We start from the raw sequence: 19,508 nt of genomic DNA, 5'->3' as shown, positions 1-19,508 counted from the left end.
GCAGAAGGCGAGTGAGATTAGAAGTCTTCTCCCAGCAAGTGGAAATACAATAGGTTAAACCACCTGCCGGCTTGAGGAGCTTTTCTTTGGCGACTTTTGCAATCTTCCTTTTTCTCGAGGTTGTAAGGCCAGAGACATACTAAATGTTATTGTTTCTCCACTTCTTGTCATCCACCTTTTGTTCTGAATGTTTCAAAGGGACCATTAATCACACCCACAGTCACACACAGTCTGCCTTTTCACTCTTTGACTCATTTCATTTTTCAGTACTTCCCCTCTCTTCTTGTCATGCTCTCTCTCCTTCAGATCCCCCCGCGCCCTCTTCCCCCTCTCTGCTCCGTCAGCGCTGTCTTTCTGCCTAACCTCTGTACATGTTTCACAACAGCCAAAGAGCGTGTCCGCTACCCCCTCACTCTCTCCAGTGTTTGTCTGAAGTATTAGAGGGGAGTCGCCTCATTGGATGGAATTAATTGATTAATACTTTTATCCAATTAGTGTTCCCTCATGCAATTAATCAGCTCGCTGAGGTTAGGGCTGCTCCATCAGTCGGACGAAAGGCAGACAGATGCTTTGGGTCTAGTGTGTGATGAACAATGACCTCTCTCTCTCTCGCTCTCTCTCTTGCTTCACCTCTTTTGTGCTCTGCTTCCTATTTTCCCTCACAACTGGTTTGCTGTCCTGTTTTCACCATTCTGCCATCACTCTCCAATGCAGATACAGTGTTGCAATCCATTCTGAACGCAAGAATCCGTAGTGAGAAATAGTTTCCTCCAGATGATCCGGAGAGGATCAAACATGATTAGTACAGGGACACAGGAGTTTTAATAAAGCACCATGAGCCATACATTGCCATCAGAATAGGGTTTTACGTTGGCCTACAATGGCATTTAGTACTATTTATTAGCTTCTGTTGATGAACGATTTTATAGGAAAATGGTGGTGCTAACCATGATAGAAAATGAAAAAATAATCTGTATCTGTTTCTTATGTATGATGTTGTTTTACATGTTTTACATGTTTTACAAACGTGCTGAAATCCAGACTGAAGGGAATCTAACTGCATTTGTCTTTTCTGTCTTCCAGGTTTGTCCTTTCCCAGCCTTCGAGCTGCTGAGAGATCTGTCATGATGCTGGAAAAAAAACAATGTAGGACCTTTGGAAAAATGAACTTTCCAAACCAATGGATTGTTCTGAAGAGGAAAGCGATCAAAGATCAGGCGTAATCACCAACAGTGAAATCAGTTGGCCTTTTCTCAGTTCAAGTTTTCTGCTTCAGGAGGTAATGCCAGTTGTGACTTTTCAAGGAGTTGGACCCAAATAAGTTTTCCTGTCGGAAAAGTTTAATTGAGTCATTTTTGGACAGCTTAGTAAGAAACTGCCTGAAACACACACTCTAGCCCTTGTGGGTGACTTACCCAGAAGAGGATTTGGAAGCACAGCCACTGAGAAAAAAAAAAAAATCAGAAATGGATGGAAATTCTTCATATCCACTTTGAGTGCCATTATATCCATTTTATCCCCCAATTTCCTTGCTGATCAGTAAACCAATCTAGTCACATCTGTTGTTTTTGTTGCCTTCAGAAAACCTTGAAAGGCATTTTTTGAAGTCAGTTGTTTTCTCACTTTCAGGTCATACTTTGAAAAACAATCAGATACTCTGTAAGGTGGGTGGAGATACTATGAAGAATCCGAATTACTGACCATGTTACAATACAAGCAGGGACTCTCCAGGTGGTACAAATCCAATATGCTCCATGACCTGCCCTGTATTCAGAAGATAACTTCAGATTGATTTGTGATCCCATGGATTAACTTTCAAGTTATTTTACAAGGACCTTTTAAGTTTTCCCCGGTGAAGTTGTATTTGATTTGAAAGAACGGCTAAAGAAGCGTCTTCCTGTCCACATGTATCTGTGAGACTACATGTAGAGACAGGCAGGCTTTAGTCTTTTTTTTTTCCTTTCTTTTATTCTTTTATCAAAATGGCTCCTTTTTGGACAGCAGAAGCTTTGACAGTCTTGGCAGCAATGAGTCTTCTAAGCTGCTATTGTTTCACCTGGTGTGAGGCCTCAAGGACTAGTGACACAACCTCAGGAACGAGCAGACAGGAACAAGGGCCCTCATCACTGGAACGAGTGAAGAGAGGATGGGTGTGGAACCAATTCTTTGTGGTGGAGGAGTACACAGGCACAGAACCATTATACGTTGGAAAGGTGAGGCACCATTTCTTTTCATAGAATGAATGGAAAATCCGTCAACTTTTTGCTTTTTGCAACTGTATTGCTAATATGTATTATATTTATTGTTCATCAAATTGATATTGTATCACACATTTCAAAGTTGCAAGGTCAATAACACAAATGTCTTACGAGAGGCTTACTAGAAGATATTTTACCAATAGCTCCATGAAGCATCTGACATTTCTCTAATGAGTAGTACAGATCATTTCTGTTCACATCCTCGAGGAAAATAAAAAAAACAGCCAAATAAAAATGTATCTGCCTGTGCAGACTTGGATAACCAGTTAGACACACAAGTTGTTTTAGAATAGTATCAATATTTGTAATTCATATTTTCATCTAATGAAGACATTAAAAAACTTGCATAGTTCATTGCTCTAAACATATGTTGACTTCAGTTTAGATTTAGGAGCTCAAAAGAAATGACAGATTATATCAACTAGTAGTACCTAATGTTCAATTAGTTGGCTCGCAGATGAACATAATTATTGATTGCAAATACAAAGCTTGAAGCATCAGACCAATCTTCAAGTCATATGACAACTTTACAAATCCTATGTTCCATGTGGATCGATTGACATTAAATTATTTAGGTTGGTACTGTTTTGTAGTGTTGTTTATGTTAACCAAAGTCTTGCACATGCCACTCATGTATTAACAATTACATTACAATTCATAAACGTGCTTTGGTAAGTATGGTTTGTCTTCACTCGAAGTCGCAGTGATGTGATTTCCATTTCAATAGTGTTTTTCAAAGACAAGGTTGCTACTTATTTCAGAACCAGGTAGATGGCATATGGCTACAGCAAAATAAATGCATGAATTAATTATTCAGACTCCTATAATCAAATATGTTGGCACAGCTGGCAATATCATCCATATCACATGGCCTTGCACATTTTAAACAGGTTCGAACGCCACAACATTTGTGAGTTGTTGTCTTTATCTTCCCTGATACTAAATATGCTCAAATATCATTGCAATATCATTGAAAGGTTAGTGGTTAACTGGGTCTGTTTTTATATTTTGGTTGTGATCAGTAAGCTATCTGGTTAAAAGTTAGTCAATGGTAAATATATTTTACTTGTATAGCATTTTTTCACCACTTGAACAGTCCTCAAAGCACTTTACATTATTGGGAGCAGTTTGGGGTTCAATGTATTGCTCAAGGACACTTTGACCATAAAACACCTGGTAATACTGTGTGTGTGTGTGTGTGTGTGTGTGTGTGTGTGTGTGTGTGTGTGTGTGTGTGTGTGTGTGTGTGTGTGTGTGTGTGTGTGTGTGTGTGTGTGTGTGTGTGTGTGTGTGTGTGTGTGTGTGTGTGTGTGTGTGTGTGTGTGTGTGTGTGTGTGTGTGTGTGTGTGTGTGTGTGTGTGTGTTTTCACCGTTCAGAATTGCTGAAATGCTAAACAGGCACTTGCACCAAACAAATACTCATAATTACCAATAATTGTATTGCAGTTGCCGCTCTGCCTCTGCCAGCGTTTTCCCAGCGTAAGGTAATAGTGACAAGATCAAGGCATCAGACGTTGAATAAGTAGCAATAAAGATAACAAGTCCCATTGTCTTTCTGTGAGGAACTGGCAGTGAAATGAGGTGTATCACCTGTAAACAAGGATTAAATGTTTTTAAATTTTTGGGGGCTTTTGTCTTTGTCTGCAAAAACACTAAATATGTATTTTTCTAACACAATGCCGTCACTTTCTGTCCAGTGCTTTTTTGTCCCGCTGTGGTGGGCATGTCAAACTTTGCAAATGACTAGACTAGACTAGACAAATGATATGACCATTTTATAAGAGAATATTTAAAAATATGTGCATAATGTCCATTACGACTTGACCCAAATTAATCTTTTTTTTGTGAAAATGTAGCAAAATTACCGGCTTCAGTTCACAACTAACCCCAGGTTTTTATTATGCCCAGAAACGACCAATTCGAAAAGAAAAAAATACTTTTTAAACAAAGAAAGAAAGTACATTGAATGCATCATCAAAAATGTCAAGCAAAAAAACAAGGAAAGGAAATACATTACTGTTAAGATGCAAAATCTACATGTCGCAATGTAGTATTTAGTAGTCCAGAATGCATTAGAACGCACCATTTAAAGTCTAACTTTTTTTTTAATACTTTTTAAAAAATAAATACTTAACTGCAATTATAGTATTATCGTTTTAAAAAGTTGAACATTTTAGTAACGGGTAAAGATTTAGATACAACAATTTTGCTTTGCAAATGTGCACAAAGAAACTTGACAACAAAGTGTTTAAGAAACTCATTAACCTTAACAGCTTTACCACCAGATGGTAGAAATCTATTATATCCACCGGTTTCTGTTTTTTAAGTTTCTTGCTTAAGGGCGAGTGCTTTCAGATCACTGAGGAAAAGATTTACAGCGAGGAAAGATGCTCATTTGTCAAACACATGCCTCCAGGCTGTTAACTTATGTACAATTTCCTTGTAACCGCAGGCAGCAAACATAAATAAGACATATGAATCTTTAGTACCAAACTGTGATTACTTACTAACCCACACTTAACTAGTCATAAACATGTGCAACAGATTGCTACAGACACTACAAAGTTTTCAGATTTCTTTACCTCCCATTTGTATTTCATTTACTTTGTGTGAAAATGGTGTGTCAAAAATTACATTGGCTTCGATTTTTGGCTCCTTTCGACTCCTCAAAAGCTATATTGTTACATTGTTGTTTTGAAAACTCTTCAGTTTCACCCTTTTGTAACACTGTCTTCATCTAGTAGTAACTCCCTCAGCAGTCCCCTTCCCCTTGCTAATGAAGACACTGTCTTGACACCAGAGATGTGATCATTAAATGTTATTTTTCAACAGCAAATTACAGATGATGAGTGCATGTCAAATCAAGTCTGTTTGGACTCGTCTCAGTGCCATATGTACAATTGGGAACATTTTCTCCCCTTTTTTGGTCCATCTTCTTCTTCACATCCAATTCATCAGCTGTTTTCTCAAATGAACCTCGTTGAGTTGATGAGAGCGGACAGCGCGTAGGATCCGATTGCCGTATGTAGGACATGATTTGAAAAGACGGAACATTAATGCGGACAGGACAAGACTCAGCGATGAGTCACACATCAATCATGCAATCTCCCCGTTTCTAATCATTTCGACATGGCAATTGACCAGCTAATATTGCATATGCACATATCGATTTTTCTATTTTCTACAAATTAATGAGGATGTTCTCGGTGGCAGTGGCCGCTGTTACAGAGTAGTTGTTCCTTAACTATGATTTGTCTCCAGTTGTGACTGTGATGCATTCTTCCTGGCAGGACCGACAACACAGCCAACCGGCAACGCTGTCTGTCTGCGGTGAGACCGTACCAAAAAAATACAAACAAACGGGGTGATACATGGGAAGAGGAATGAAGAAAGAGAGAAGGCTGCAAAGGGAGCCTAGGAAAGAGGAGGCTTCATGTGCTGATGTGTGATTCATTACAGGACGGGGTGCCAGGCAAGGCTCAGAAATGATATAAAAGTGCTTAGGGGAGTTTGAGAGAGTGACACAGCAAGGGGGATACGAGAGATGATTTTATTAATATAATAATCTCAAGTTATTACTCTTCGTATGACTGGAGCAGTGGGCACGGCTATCAATGGTATTAATGGCATGTGTTCGTGTGGATGCGATTCTCCAGGTGTTACTCGCACTCACACAGACATGAACTCGAGGCCTGGATTTCTAGTATCAACACTTTATTTTGAACAAAAGAGGCTTAAAGCCAAATGGTGTGTTTCCATACTAGATAATTGCAACATGCAGTTTTCCCCCATTTTCCAATATTACTTTACCTCAACTCAGCACAACTTGCCAAGTTTGCACTGTCTCATGCTGTGGATGCCACTACTTTGCTACTACTCTAGATCAGTAAATCAATAGCATGATTGCCTGTATTGATCGGGAACATTTAGTCAGTAGACGAACATATAGGTTTGGTTTGGGGGCCTGTCTGTTTGGCCATTGCATGTTTGCCTCCCGTAGTCCAGAAGCATGTGTTGGAAGTTAATCGGTCACTTTAAATGAATGCGAGTGTGTGTGACTGTTAGTCACTCTTTGTGTTTCTCGAGAGTGTGTTCCATGACCCAAAGTTTATTAAAGATGTCAGCATAGTTAGATATTTATGTGTTTTCACTGTGTTGAATTATATGATGGAAGGAAGGAAACCTGTCTGGCTTTCCTTTAAGGAAAGCCTTAAAGGGTTGTTTGTGTGAGTATAGTAAGGGAAGCAAAAATGACACACCCCCTCCATCAAGTTTCTTTCTCTTATATTTTGACATAAGTCGTCTCTGTAGAGCTTTCTATGCTAGGACATGTGCTCATTCTATCAAGCACACTTTGAGATGTTTGTTGTGCCATTTCGGAGCCTTACCTTTCCAATCTATATGTCTGCATCTGGCACTACTGTGTGTCAGTTGGACTTTGTTTTGGATCTGCATCTATATAGTGGGAAGATTTTGGATACTGCAGGTTTGCTTCACAATGTTAATTGCAAATTTTGTTTAAAAAATTTTTTTTAAAAGAGGAGGTGGATAAATACATGCAGAAATCCACAACAATGTACAAGCAAAACTACCCTTGAAGGACTTTTTTTTTATTATTATTTTACATTGTTTCTGTGCTTGGAGCTGTTCTCTTCAATTAAGGGACAGACAAATAAAGCAATACAGTCATAGTTACCTAGCAAATGGATCATAGTTAATATCTCTCTTTACTTAAACTACGCCTACTTTTAAAGTTCGGAAAGTACTGAGGGATCTGCAAACATTTAATACAACTCCTAAATGTAGAGCAATTTTAATGTTGAGACAATTTTCTTTTTTTAGGAAACAAGTACTCTTGGAGACCATTTGGGAAATTATACAACATATAGTCAGGAGCATGTGCAACTATGCATGTCAGCCAGTTTATTTGGGCAACCTGCCAGAAGAAACGAGAGGGAACAATTTCTCAAAATTAGCAGCAAAATAAGCAATTTTCCATAGCTGGCTCCAACATGACCCCTGGTTCTGTGAACGCCAAGCTGGAGATTATTGGAGGGAATTGCTGAAGGAACTGACTGTGCTTTTGATACATTTTCTCATTTAGGTAATAATGGAGCCCCTTCTTTTTTTTTCTTCATTTTTTAAAATTAAATGCACTTAACCAATTCAACGGAAATGTATGCAAGGATGGTAAGGAAACCACTCAAATTCAAAAGAAGTTTAATAGAAACTGTTTTCTTTGGCAAATGTAATATGTATAAAGTTAACACATTTCTCTCAATATGGGTGAATAAAGTAAATATATATGTTGTGTTTTAAAGTGACATAGTGGTGAGATATGTTTGCATGTTTGTGCAAGGTAAAAATGCATTATTATGTACTCAAAACAACAACAACAACTGTTAAAGCCTGTTATTGCAATCCTCTTTGTCATAATGATCCAGGCTATAGTTAGCTAAATCTGTGTCAACCCGTAACAACATCAAAACACTCGCATCAAAGCAGAATGTAGCAGCTTAAGTCTTGTTGAGTACATATACACGAAAGAAAAACTGTGCAGGCACTGCTCTTGTGCGTTTTTATAGCTCTGTGTTTCCTTTTTTTCCCCCAGAGGACAAAGAAGAAGATTCTTACATTTAAATGTATTATCATAAAAGAGTTAATCACCTTCCATGAAGTATTTTTTTCATTTTCTTTCTTTGGGTTTATGACTCCTCTGCCTGTCTAAGCTTTTGCCGGTCTGCCTCTTATTCTTCACCATTCAGAACCATCTCTTTCATTTTAATTTGCTCCTTTGACTTTCTTCTCTTTCTTCTCCCACTCCTCTCACCATGCTGCCATTTATTCCCCCCTCTCATCTCTGGCTCTGTCTCCCATAGTCTGTTCCATTCCTTCCCCATAGCTGTCTCCACCTAGGCTGTCTCTGATACAGTCACCTTGTTAACACTTTGAAGCTGTTAAGATCAGAGAGCTTGACAAGCTGCAGTGAAATGTGGCAGGTCGACTCCTGATTACACAGACTTAAATATAAGACAGCCAATTTGCTCCCGCTTTGAAACCCTCAATAAACTGAAGATCCAGTGCAGCACACGTTCTGCCATCTCCACTGCAAATGTCAAAATGTGGCCACTTTATTCTATTCTATTCTATTCTATTCTATTCTATTCAATCATATTGTTTTCCAGTCTATTTCATTGTATTGCATACTATTCTATTGAGTTTTGTTCTCTATTCTATGCTTGTCTTATTCTAGTCTATTGTGGTCTTGTCTGTTCTGATCTGGTCTAATGTAGACTTCCATCCACCCATCGCTGCAGCTAATCCCAGTCAACTATGAGCAAGGCTGGGGTACACACTCTTCTGCTCTATATTTCATCCTCGTAGGCTATAATCTATATATACTATAGAAACTGAAGTTTATCATTACCTAATCACATAATGTGTGTTTGTTCCATGTTATTCAGACCACGTTAAGTATGGAAATGCACTCAGTGAAAAAGAGCTGACTGTCAAATAAGGAAACTTTGTGTCACTGTGTGAGTCATATGTCATCCCCCTCAGTAGGTGTAGCCTATAGTGACAGCTAGACACATTGTTATGACCCAAAGGTGATTGTGACAGGGCATCAACAACCTCATTCTCCCCTGAGTCACCCTACAGCCTTCCACTGTAAACCCCTAGGCATGACTGACTACCACTTGCATCAAGTTTAACTTAAAGCCAGACGCTCAGTCATGATGACTGTTTGCTACTATGATAAATTATAAATTAACAAGTTTTACTGTGTTTAAATAATAGAGTGAGATAATTTATGAAATATCTATGATATGTCCATCTATCTGCTTTAAATAGAAACATTTGCCTTGCCTTGTCTCGATCCCACTCAGGGTCGTCGGGTGCTGGAGATGATCTCTAAGGGTGAAGGGTGACTTGAGTATGACTGGGTATGGTACAAGTTGTCAATCCATCGCAGACAGACAGGACAAACATAGATCAACAAACAGTCGCACATATTCTCACCTGTGGTCTATTCAAAGTCACCATGTAACCATTACCATGTGTTTTGGGACTGTAGGAGCAAACAGGGGTCCCATCACCATACAGGGCATATTCACACTGTGGAGAGTCTGTCGTGCTTTCGCCTAATTTTTTGTCATGCAGACATTGGTAAATGAAAGTTATTTTAGGAGGCGTGTGTGTGTGTGTGTGTGTGTGTGTGTGTGTGTGTGTGTGTGTGTGTGTGTGTGTGTGTGTGTGTGTGTGTGTGTGTGTGTGTGTGTGTGTGTGTGTGTGTGTGTGTGTGTGTGTGTGTGTGTGTGTGTGTGTGTGTGTGTGTGTGTGTGTGTGTGTGTGTGTGTGTGTAGTCTGACAAATTATACTTATGTTGGCATGCATACAGTGAATTTGCATCCTAGCAAATTTGTACTGTTCAAATATAGCAAGCTTGACATGAGTAATTCTTATTTGTACCAATTCTTATAAACACTGCACTTGGTATAGCAATCAGTAAAAAGTTTGTTGTTGTTTTTGTAACATATGGATGCTGATGAGTGATGCACATAAAAAAAGATATCGGCACTGACAAAAAGCATGAGTCATCAAGAAGGTATAACTGTGTGTACCTTGTTTCTATATTAAGATTTTAGTTGAGTTGTGGCTCAAAGGAGTGGAGAATATTTTAGTAAATTAGTTTCAGAAGGCTTCAAAAATATCATGTTTTCCACCACCGTGTCCCTCAGCTGTGTAGTATGCCAAACGGAGGTTTTAGAATAGCATTTGCAGCTATTGTTGCCTCATGCATTTCCTCTCATTTTACAGCTCTTCTATTCCAGGGTACCAAAATCCCTTTAAAATATATATTTGATATCTAACTGTAGTTTTTTGTTTAATTTAGGCAACTAATAAGTGCTATAAAATGTATCTTGTGCTATACAAAATATAGGAATTGTTGGAAAAGAGTCATGCAGAGCAACATTGACGAAACACACGTGAAAAAGAAGCACCCCGCCCCAAAAAATAAAGTCTGTTCTGGATAAAAACTTCCTTCCTGCTGTCCTGAGGGGTGGTTGTAAAATGTTTGTAGTTTTCTCAAAGACCTAGATCAGTGGCAGTGGTCGGCTCGAGTTCAGCCTTCAACAATAGACTACCATTATGACCCATTTTCACTGTGGGTGAAGGAAAATAAAAGTACCACACAGCCAAGATTCTTGAAGTCCAAATCTTACATTTCCTCCAGCACGATCCCCTTCTCTTACTCGCTATGTTCTCAGTACACCCTGCACACTCGTAGCTGTGTTAGGTTTGTCCTTAATGATAAAAGTGAATTATTTTACTGGAGTGGTTTTCGGAGTTCCTGTGGGCTAACTGGGAAAATAGGTCACAAATTGAATCTTGTGTTAGTTGGCTGAACTCGAGCAGTCCAAAAGCACTTTTCCTCATTTATAAGGAAGCTGCAGATTTCAGCACGAGGAGGTATTTAATCATCAATAGGCAGCTTTTGTGTTTAGAATAAATAGTGATTACGTGCTTCACCCATGTGTTTTTTGTTGTTCTTTCCCTCTTTACTGCTTTGTTACCAACTTTGTCAACCATACCCCCAATTGAGTAAATCTACATTTGATTTCCCAGCTGTATAATCTTAAGGTTATGTCCGATCCTGATGGAGAATTTGCTCCTGTCTTCTTACAATATAAATGTGTTGGTCATGTTTGCATGTCTGATTATCATTTTTTTTTTTTTCTCTTTGCCAAGCAAGTGACGTCCTGGCTGTGACCTTTCGTTTGCCGAGAACAACCCAGCTAAGCGTAGTGTGTGTGTTTTTCAAGCTGCCAACTTGAATCACGGCAGTCAGGGTAGACTGACAGAAGGATGGGTATAGCCAGCCGGAGGGGGGTAGAAAACGCATCATCCCAGCAGAATGATGAACTCACTATGTACTGTGTGTGTGTGTGTGTGTGTGTGTGTGTGTGTGTGTGTGTGTGTGTGTGTGTGTGTGTGTGTGTGTGTGTGTGTGTGTGTGTGTGTGTGTGTGTGTGTGTGTGTGTGTGTGTGTACATGCAAGAATACTGTCGGTAGGTGTGTGTGATTTGTTGCATCCATGTGCGAGAGGCAGGGTATTGCATGCGTGGTGCCAGCATTTGTGCAATTGAATTAACACATGATGACAACATTACCACACACACACACACACACTCTCACACACTCTTGTCTGCAGAATCTAATTTAGAAATACAGAGCGCATGTAAGGGGGAGAGCGTCTGGGGGAAACATATCCAGCGGTGAAAGAGTACGCTCACTTATATTGGATAACTCTTCACAGCCTGGACCACTGAAACTTTTTTTTTCCGTTTTTATTATTATAACTGAAATATTGATACCACCAAAGTATCTGGCAGTATATTTTCTCTGACTTTTCATGTATTTTTCTTCAGGATGATTCAGAATGGTGAGAGAAGGCAAAAAACAGACAGATAAAAAAAGGGAGGAGAGAATGGATGGGAGAAGCAATATCAAGGCACAGGCTTGCATTATTCCACGGTTTTACGACAAATACTTAATGAAAATCCCCGCGAGGGTGATAGAAGCCTCTATTTAATTAAGCCTTTATAAAATATTAACCAGGGAGGCCAGGGCGATTTCCCCTCTCCCCTGGTCTGTTCAGTAGATTGAACCACAGTTACACTGCATAGACAGCTCTGAATTATAATTTCACATAGAAGGTGAGTGAGTGAGGAAGAGAAAGAGAGAGCAGGTCTAGTGCTCACTAAAGAGCCAAAGGGGAGGCTGGGATGGGACCAATGCTGCGCCTATTGCTACCTCTTGAATGTCTTCTAATCACATTAGAGGAAAGTATAGCTCTGATTTATAAGGGCACTTTTAAGTTCACTTTTCAGCCCCAGCACCTCTATGTCTCTACCTTTAACAATCTTTGAAATGACTTTGATCCCCTAATTTGGGCGTCACATCCTGTGAAGGGCACAATGTGCAGAAAAGGTGTAAATCATCAGTGGAACTGTGGTGTCTTCCTTAACCTCAGTAATGATGGCCGCTCCGGAGGTAGCCTATCAGGAGACTTCAAACTGCAGTCGAGGAATAAAACAAGTTTTTTGAGGGCATTGATGAGGATGAAATGTAATTTTGAGAGGGGTTTATGGCATGATTCCGCATTATTAACAATGACGTGAAACTAAATAGGAAATCACCTCCAAATGTGTGTGAAGTGAAAAATAAATAATAAATACCTCAACTTTACCATCACTGATCAATGCAGAGGAATAAAGAAGTTGAGTTGAAGTTGAAGTTGAGTTGACTTGAAGTTTCCATCATACTGCCAGCATATTTTTTGGCAGCAATGATACCACATAAGAAAGTTGCTTGTTTCAAAGGATTCAGGTTTAAAGAAAATGTATCCTTTTACAAGTATCACAGATGGAGAGCATGTAATTGTTTCATACAACACATACAATTTGAATACATACAATTGTTGGTGCCAAGGAATTCATGAGATAAGTTTTCTGTGTTGCAAGAGTAGTTCTATGTATGTTGTTTAAATTAATCCTTTTATGATTGAGGTCTCTTAATAATAATTGATAATTGATAGCGCAAACACATTGTTGATCAATGAGGAATTATCAATTGTGACACTCTCTTTGTTTAGTTTTTCTATGTTGAATAATATGATCTTCATACCTTTATTCTAGATGAGTAATAATTAAAAAAAGAAAAGTTACTATTGTTTCACTCCAGAAGAAAAAAAGCAGTATGACAATCCTGTTTTATAAATTTAAACCAAATTTAACTTGTTCAAATGTGACTTGTTTTCCCCATATATTTCCAGATCCATACAGATTCTGATGAAGGTGAAGGCAACATCAAGTACACAATCTCCGGGGAAGGGGCGGGTTCCATTTTCCTCATAGACGAGCTTACAGGAGACATTCATGCCACGGAGCGGCTGGATCGAGAGGAAAAGGCCTTTTACACACTCAGGGCTCAGGCCCGGGACCGTCTCTCCAATGACCCTCTGGAACCAGAGTCAGAGTTTGTCATCAAGGTCCAGGACATCAACGACAGCGAGCCAAAGTTCTTGGAAGGTCCCTACATTGGCAGCGTGGCGGAGCTGTCACCCATAGGTAAGTGGACCATCTGAATTGCTGTTTTAGGTTTTCAAACTCAGTTGGGCCCAAAGGTACCTGTGTACTGTGCGAAAATACCCTTTATTTTACTATTTTCATGATGCATAAATAGGATGTATGGGATGGTGCTTTACTGAGAGCTCAAGGGAAGCTAAAAATGTGCCAAGAAAATCAATGTGCTAAAAACCTGCCTCACATCGGAAATGGACATTCGTCGTGCATCGTAGGAAGTAGAATAGTGGCACAGCTACAGCTTGTTGGTTGGAATGAGATGGGATATAAAGGACACAGCGCAGGCATATGAAGAAAGGCAAGTAAAACAAATTGTATTACTCTCATATGAGTTTTGTGGCTGTGTGCTGACATACTGTTTTGAGACAAATGATACAGGGGGAATAAGGGGGAAGAGGAACCACAGAAGCGCTTCAGGAGAGTAGATAATAGTGAGGGTACGCCACATATCCAGCTAGGCCTTTGACAGTGACACCATGGTGCATTTAATCTTGACAAACATGTTTTTATTGTGAAGAATGGTATAAGCAGCACCCCAAGGCTGCTTAAAATTCCCTGTGAAACAGAAAAGACAGGTGAATGAGGGTGTCAGAGGCTTCATTAGCATGGTATTAATGTCAATGACACAGCTGATGTTTAATAAACAAAATTCTGTTTGGCTGCCAAGTGCTATCACAATACTGCAACATCGTCTGTGTGAGCGTGCACGCGCTTGTGTGTGTGTGTGCTCATGCCTATGCAGCCGAGGTGGGGGTGCTTCTTGTTTGAGTGACTCCAGGAGTGGTGCAAAATGGAATGGCTCTTCCCTGTTCAAGCCTGATTGGAATTAATTCCTGCTTCCTCAGCATGATCCAAACCATGGGCAGTTCTGCCAACAGTGCTCTCTAAAACTGAATGAGGGGTGCGTGTGTGCGTGCATGCATGTGTGTGCATGTGCAACTGAGAGGCAGAAAGATAGGTAGCGAAAACAGGAGGGAGATAAAGAGGATAAAAAAAAAAATGCAACGTTTTCGGATATGATACCAAACCTCAGGAAGCACGAGGGCTATTATCTCCTCAAGAAAAAGAGATAGAGTCATGGAAGCCATGCTTAGTTAATGTTAGTTAATGTAATCTTAATGATCATGACCCCCCCCCACCTTGGCTGCTACCCCTTGTTCGACCCTGTCGAGCCTTAGTCAAATTACACACAGAATGAGTGTGCAGTTCATGTTTTAAACATCATTGTAGAGCACTACCTCTAATGAGATAATCCACCGCTTAGTCGAGGATTCTTCTGCCATGGTCCTGTTTCTTTCCTTTTAGCTCGTCTCCTGTTTTAACATTGGCTAATGTATTTATTTATTTATTTATTTATTTATTACGATTTAAAAGATTAAAAAAATACATACAAATACTCGCTCATTTAAAGAATTGCTCTGTAATTAGCTCAATCACAGCACAATGTCACTTTATCATTGTCAACAATTTGCAAATTTATTAAAGGAGTATGCTCATCATCTGCAATTAAGCATTTTTTATCATTATATCTAACTGAGTTGTTTTGCCACAATTTGTGGCATTCACCATAATTACAACTGACGTCAATGCAGTGTTGCGTATGCTGGGGCTGCAGGGTGGGATAGTGTGAAACACTCTTCCTTATAGAAAGGTGATCCCAAGACCTTTTTTGCATAAAGTTTGCATGTACTCCTGGTTCTTCAAAACCATGCATTTGAGGTTATTTGGTGTCAATTAGTGAGAATGTGAGTTTATGTGGTTTCATTTTTTCTCCACTTATTATTTTGTCCCGATTGTTTATTGATCAGCCTTTAACCATCACCAGCTCCAGTCCCCACCCCTGATCCTAGGAAGTAGTACAGAAGATACATGGAGTGTTAAATTAACGTCATGTCATAACAAACTGAAGTTTTACCTTCTCTTGTCTGCAAACACATTTAATTAAGCATAACGCTGATTACTAAAAACATTTTTTTTTTGTGATTGTGTTCCTCCTCTCACGGTGTCCCTTGAGTTGTGTCAACACCCTCTGATATGTATTTTAGTTCATCCCAGCTGTGAGAAGCTCCACTATTTCCTTCCTTAGCTCCTCTGTGAATTGCATTGTCAGATGATTTTTGAAATGATGACTAAGGAAGTTTTTTTTTTTTTTTTTTAAAGCACGCTGACATCTGCTGTATACTTAATTTAGTCTTCTTCTCTTTTTTTTTTCCTGTAAGACGGGATATACCAGGGACCTATTTTGAATCAGCACTTTTTTATATACCGTAATTTGGACAAAGCTCTTGAGATGTGAAGCGCGTTTTATGCTGTGATAGAAACAGGTTGCGAGCATTAGACACACCAGTGATGTTCTCACTGTGCTGTTTTACGGCCGCCCATACGGGAAAATCGCCTTAAAACACGTGAGGCCATAATAGTAAGAAAGTAATCAGTGGTCTTCTGCCTGAGGCATATTCATCTTTACTTATCACTCCTGTCATGTCTTCCAGTGCCTATCTCTGTCAGTCCCTTACAGCCTAAATCCCCTCCGTCCTCCTTTCACCGAAGCCTCCTGTTTCCCAGTCTGTCGCTCTGCTTTTTCAGCACATTTAAAAAGAAAAATAGTGCCTTTGTGAATTGTGTGTTTGGTGAAGGTGGAGATGGGGGGTAAATAACCGGATTGGCAAACTTGGTGATGGAGTATGTCAGTCAGAGCTCTGGTGTTGTCCTGTGAAAAATGTGTGGCTAATGAAATTGCAGTCCTAAATCAAATTTGTAGTGTATGGGTGACTGAATGTTGCTTTGAAATGCATGCATGTCTTTACGTTGGGACAGAAGAGGGAGCACGGTGGTGCTCTGCCTAACACTTGCTCCTTCCTCGGACTCGTGATGATAAAGACGGTGAAAGATGGATTTAATACAATGTTTAGTTGGAGGACAATCAAACAAGAAATATGACGCAGACTACAAAATGGCCCATCATCCTCACTGGTATTAATCACAGCATGCTTTTAAGTTTTACTTTACCGAATACAAATTTAAAGATAAAGCATGCAGTGTGTACTTTATTTGTCATAAACTTAGAAAACAGTGGTCGGTATTTTTTCAAGGCGGGAGCTTTAATGATAAACGATAGTTTACCGTCTCATCAATAAGAGTGTATTTTTAACCTGCATATCTTAATTAACACTGATATGTAGAAAAAAAAAAAGATACCTTGCAGGTAGATTTAATTAATATTATGCATCAATTAAGTCCCCTCAGTAATTTGTTTTAACCTCCACCCAGTTTTCTTCTCTTCTCCAACCACACTTTACATTATTTGGCATGGCAGCGAGTCATTGTCAAGCACCTTGTGCACATAGTTGGAAGGTCTTTGGTTCGAACTTGAACAAGGCCATCTGAGAATTTGTCCTCCCGGCAGCCGTTTGCATTTTAAACTTGGCCACCTGTCCGATCAAATTCCTCACTCCCAGAGCATGCGTTCATCTGCACGTTGAAACAGTGGATAGTTTTTGCTGCTGTACTGTTAGACAAACAAATTTGTCTCTCTAACGTAAAAAATGAAAAAATATGCATATTTTTTATTTCGATGGTGAAGCACTGAATCCTCCATCTGCTATCTGTTTACCTCCTTCCTGTTGGTGGTGTTAAGTACTAACAACGGTAAATTCATTATCTTTTCTGCTGCATTTCTACATGACAGTACAAGGATCCGAAGTAATGAACAGTTGCCTTTGAGATGCAAACTCACACTAAAGTAATTGCCCACTGCTATTAGCCCATGCCTGTAATTGCAGGGGAATGACATTCCTCTTCTCAAAATAATAAAACCCTTTTTGAGTTATGCTGTCATACATTTATTGACTTTTACAGTAATTATGTGGATCAAATTGGGCTGTATGTTCTTCCTCGGGATGGTTTGAGGAGCAGGTCGCATTTCATACTGAACTGTTCAAACTGAAAATTTTGTTTCAGCCTTGTGGTCCTCAGTTTCATGTTGTGTCCATATGCAAGCACACAGCATATTGCAACTTTAGATGGCTCATTTTAGCAGTTTTCACCTGTGTCATGATATAGTTGCATTGTAAACCTGTCCATTACAGGTCCATTTGATTAATGGATGCTCACTTACAATACAACAGGTCATCTTTCTCTTCATGGCTCACTCTCCTCTTTTTTTTCTGAATTAAAAATGTATCCATTATTGATGTAAATTACCCCCAATGTTAAACGCTAATGTTGCCTCATGTCCATTTGCGTGGTAATGTTAGAGGTACAGGTCTGTCCATTTAAAACACCCATTCCCTCTACTATTAAGTACATTGAATTCATATTTGCAACAAAGACCTACATACCATTCTGAACTTCCCAGCAACAGTACTTGTTACATAAAAGGTTAAGTCACAAAACAAAGAGTGCGGGCTGGATAACATTTGAAACTTGTTGGAGAAAAATATCATGTAGAAAGTTACTTTGGTATGTATGATATATGTAAAAAAGAAACGATGCATTACACTAATGTCCCCATCCCAACACACAAGAAAAGCAAATTCCTTTCACCAACAAATTCAAGATTTTGTATATAACATAGGGCTTACAAACACTGCAGTGTTAAGCTTTCATTGGGTGTAATAGACCAGTGATTCCCAACCGGGGGTACGCGGACCCCTAGGGGTACGCGAGGGTATTGCAGGGGGTACGCAGAAAGATTATAAATTAGCCTACAGTATCCACACACACACAAAAAAAAATTATACTATATTATATTGTATTATATCATGAATTTTAGTAAGGCCATACGTTTATTTTCCATGAGTAGCAGTTCGTCCACAGTGATTGTAACACTATGCACATAATATGAAAAGACTATAAAGTGGCGCACTTTAAAAAAAAAAAAAAAAAAAAAAAAAAAAAGGTTCACGTTCTTGCTGCGGGCGCGCACGATTCGCGAAGCTAGCTAACTCTAGCTGCATACCGACTGTAAACATGGATGCATGGCTAGGCAGGAGTAAACGTCCAGCTACCGCTACTGCTACCGTCGCCTCGGACGCAGGCACAGGGGAGCCCAGTGAAAAAAGGAATTATGAAAGACTTATGAAAGACAAGCAAGCGCAAGTGTCTCATTAAAAGGTATGTTTTTACACTCACAATAATTGTTTTATTTAAATGAGCAGTTGGATAGATAGAAAGACAAAGGGTTAAATATAAGTACACATTAAGGCGAATAATCACACACGAGAGAGGGGGTACTTTTCACATGGAAACCAGCTCAAGGGGTACACTGGTCAAAAAAGTTTGGGAACCACTGTAATAGACCATGCTGAAGCAGTTTCTTAATGGGCTAAAGGCTTTTTCGAGCTGTGTGAGAAGTCACACTCTTGTTCGCACGTTGATTTTTGCCATATGACAGACTTTTACACATGTAAACCAACCATTGTATCACAAATTAATGTGAGTTTGCCATAATCAAAAAAAATATATATATATTTTTTTTAATTCTGCCTTTTTTGGGGGGGGGGAGGGGTAGAGTGAGTTTAGTCTCATAAATCGTATGGTAGTGTTGGTTAAATAAGTTCAATTTGTCTCAAATAATTAATTGGCATTCATATCATTGTATTGTATGTAATGTCTTACCTATTTCCTGCACTATTTATAAGTGGTTACCTTAAGACAATGGTTACATTATCTTTGTGGCTGAGAATCTGTGCTCCTTTGGCCTACAGTGAGAGGGGTTCGCAGATGGCCAAGCATAATGCGTGCATCCATATTTATCAATCTATCAATTGTATTTTTCTTAGTTATTAGTTATTGCTTTGATTTATCTTTGATTTTCACATTGTAATTTGTTACAGTTTATATGCAGGGCATGTGGGATTTGACTTGAAATAGTTATTTCTTCAGGCCTATTTTTCATGAAAGGATAACAAATAAATTAGCATAATAGAGTTATTGTTGGACAGATTTAATGTTTAGAGAAATGTCAGTTGATGAGACTCTACATTTAGTCCAATGTGTGTAATTGGGTGTAAACAGAAATATATTAGATGACCCATCTGTGGTACTATTTTAAGCCTTTTTTTTTTTTTTCCTCAGGCAGATTGTGTCTCACAGCAGTAAT

At 39.1% G+C, this 19,508-nt stretch overlaps 1 protein-coding gene across 1 annotated transcript in view; it reads left to right on the top strand.

Moving 5' to 3' along the window:
* Window positions 1–1,982: 1,982 nt before the first annotated feature.
* The window catches only part of cdh22 (cadherin 22), a gene marked incomplete at both ends in the record, with an annotated part of 79,054 nt that continues 61,528 nt past the window's right edge, over window positions 1,983–19,508 (top strand). Inside the window, 2 exons of the mRNA XM_080494929.1 lie at window positions 1,983–2,213; window positions 13,096–13,390. Coding sequence (XP_080351055.1) covers window positions 1,983–2,213; window positions 13,096–13,390 — 526 coding nt within the window. The remainder of the gene's footprint in view (window positions 2,214–13,095; window positions 13,391–19,508) is intronic.

This window comes from Blennius ocellaris (assembly GCF_963422515.1).
Source record: "Blennius ocellaris genome assembly, chromosome: 4".
NCBI lineage: Eukaryota > Metazoa > Chordata > Actinopteri > Blenniiformes > Blenniidae > Blennius > Blennius ocellaris.
This window is presented reverse-complemented; position numbering and strand designations above follow the sequence as displayed.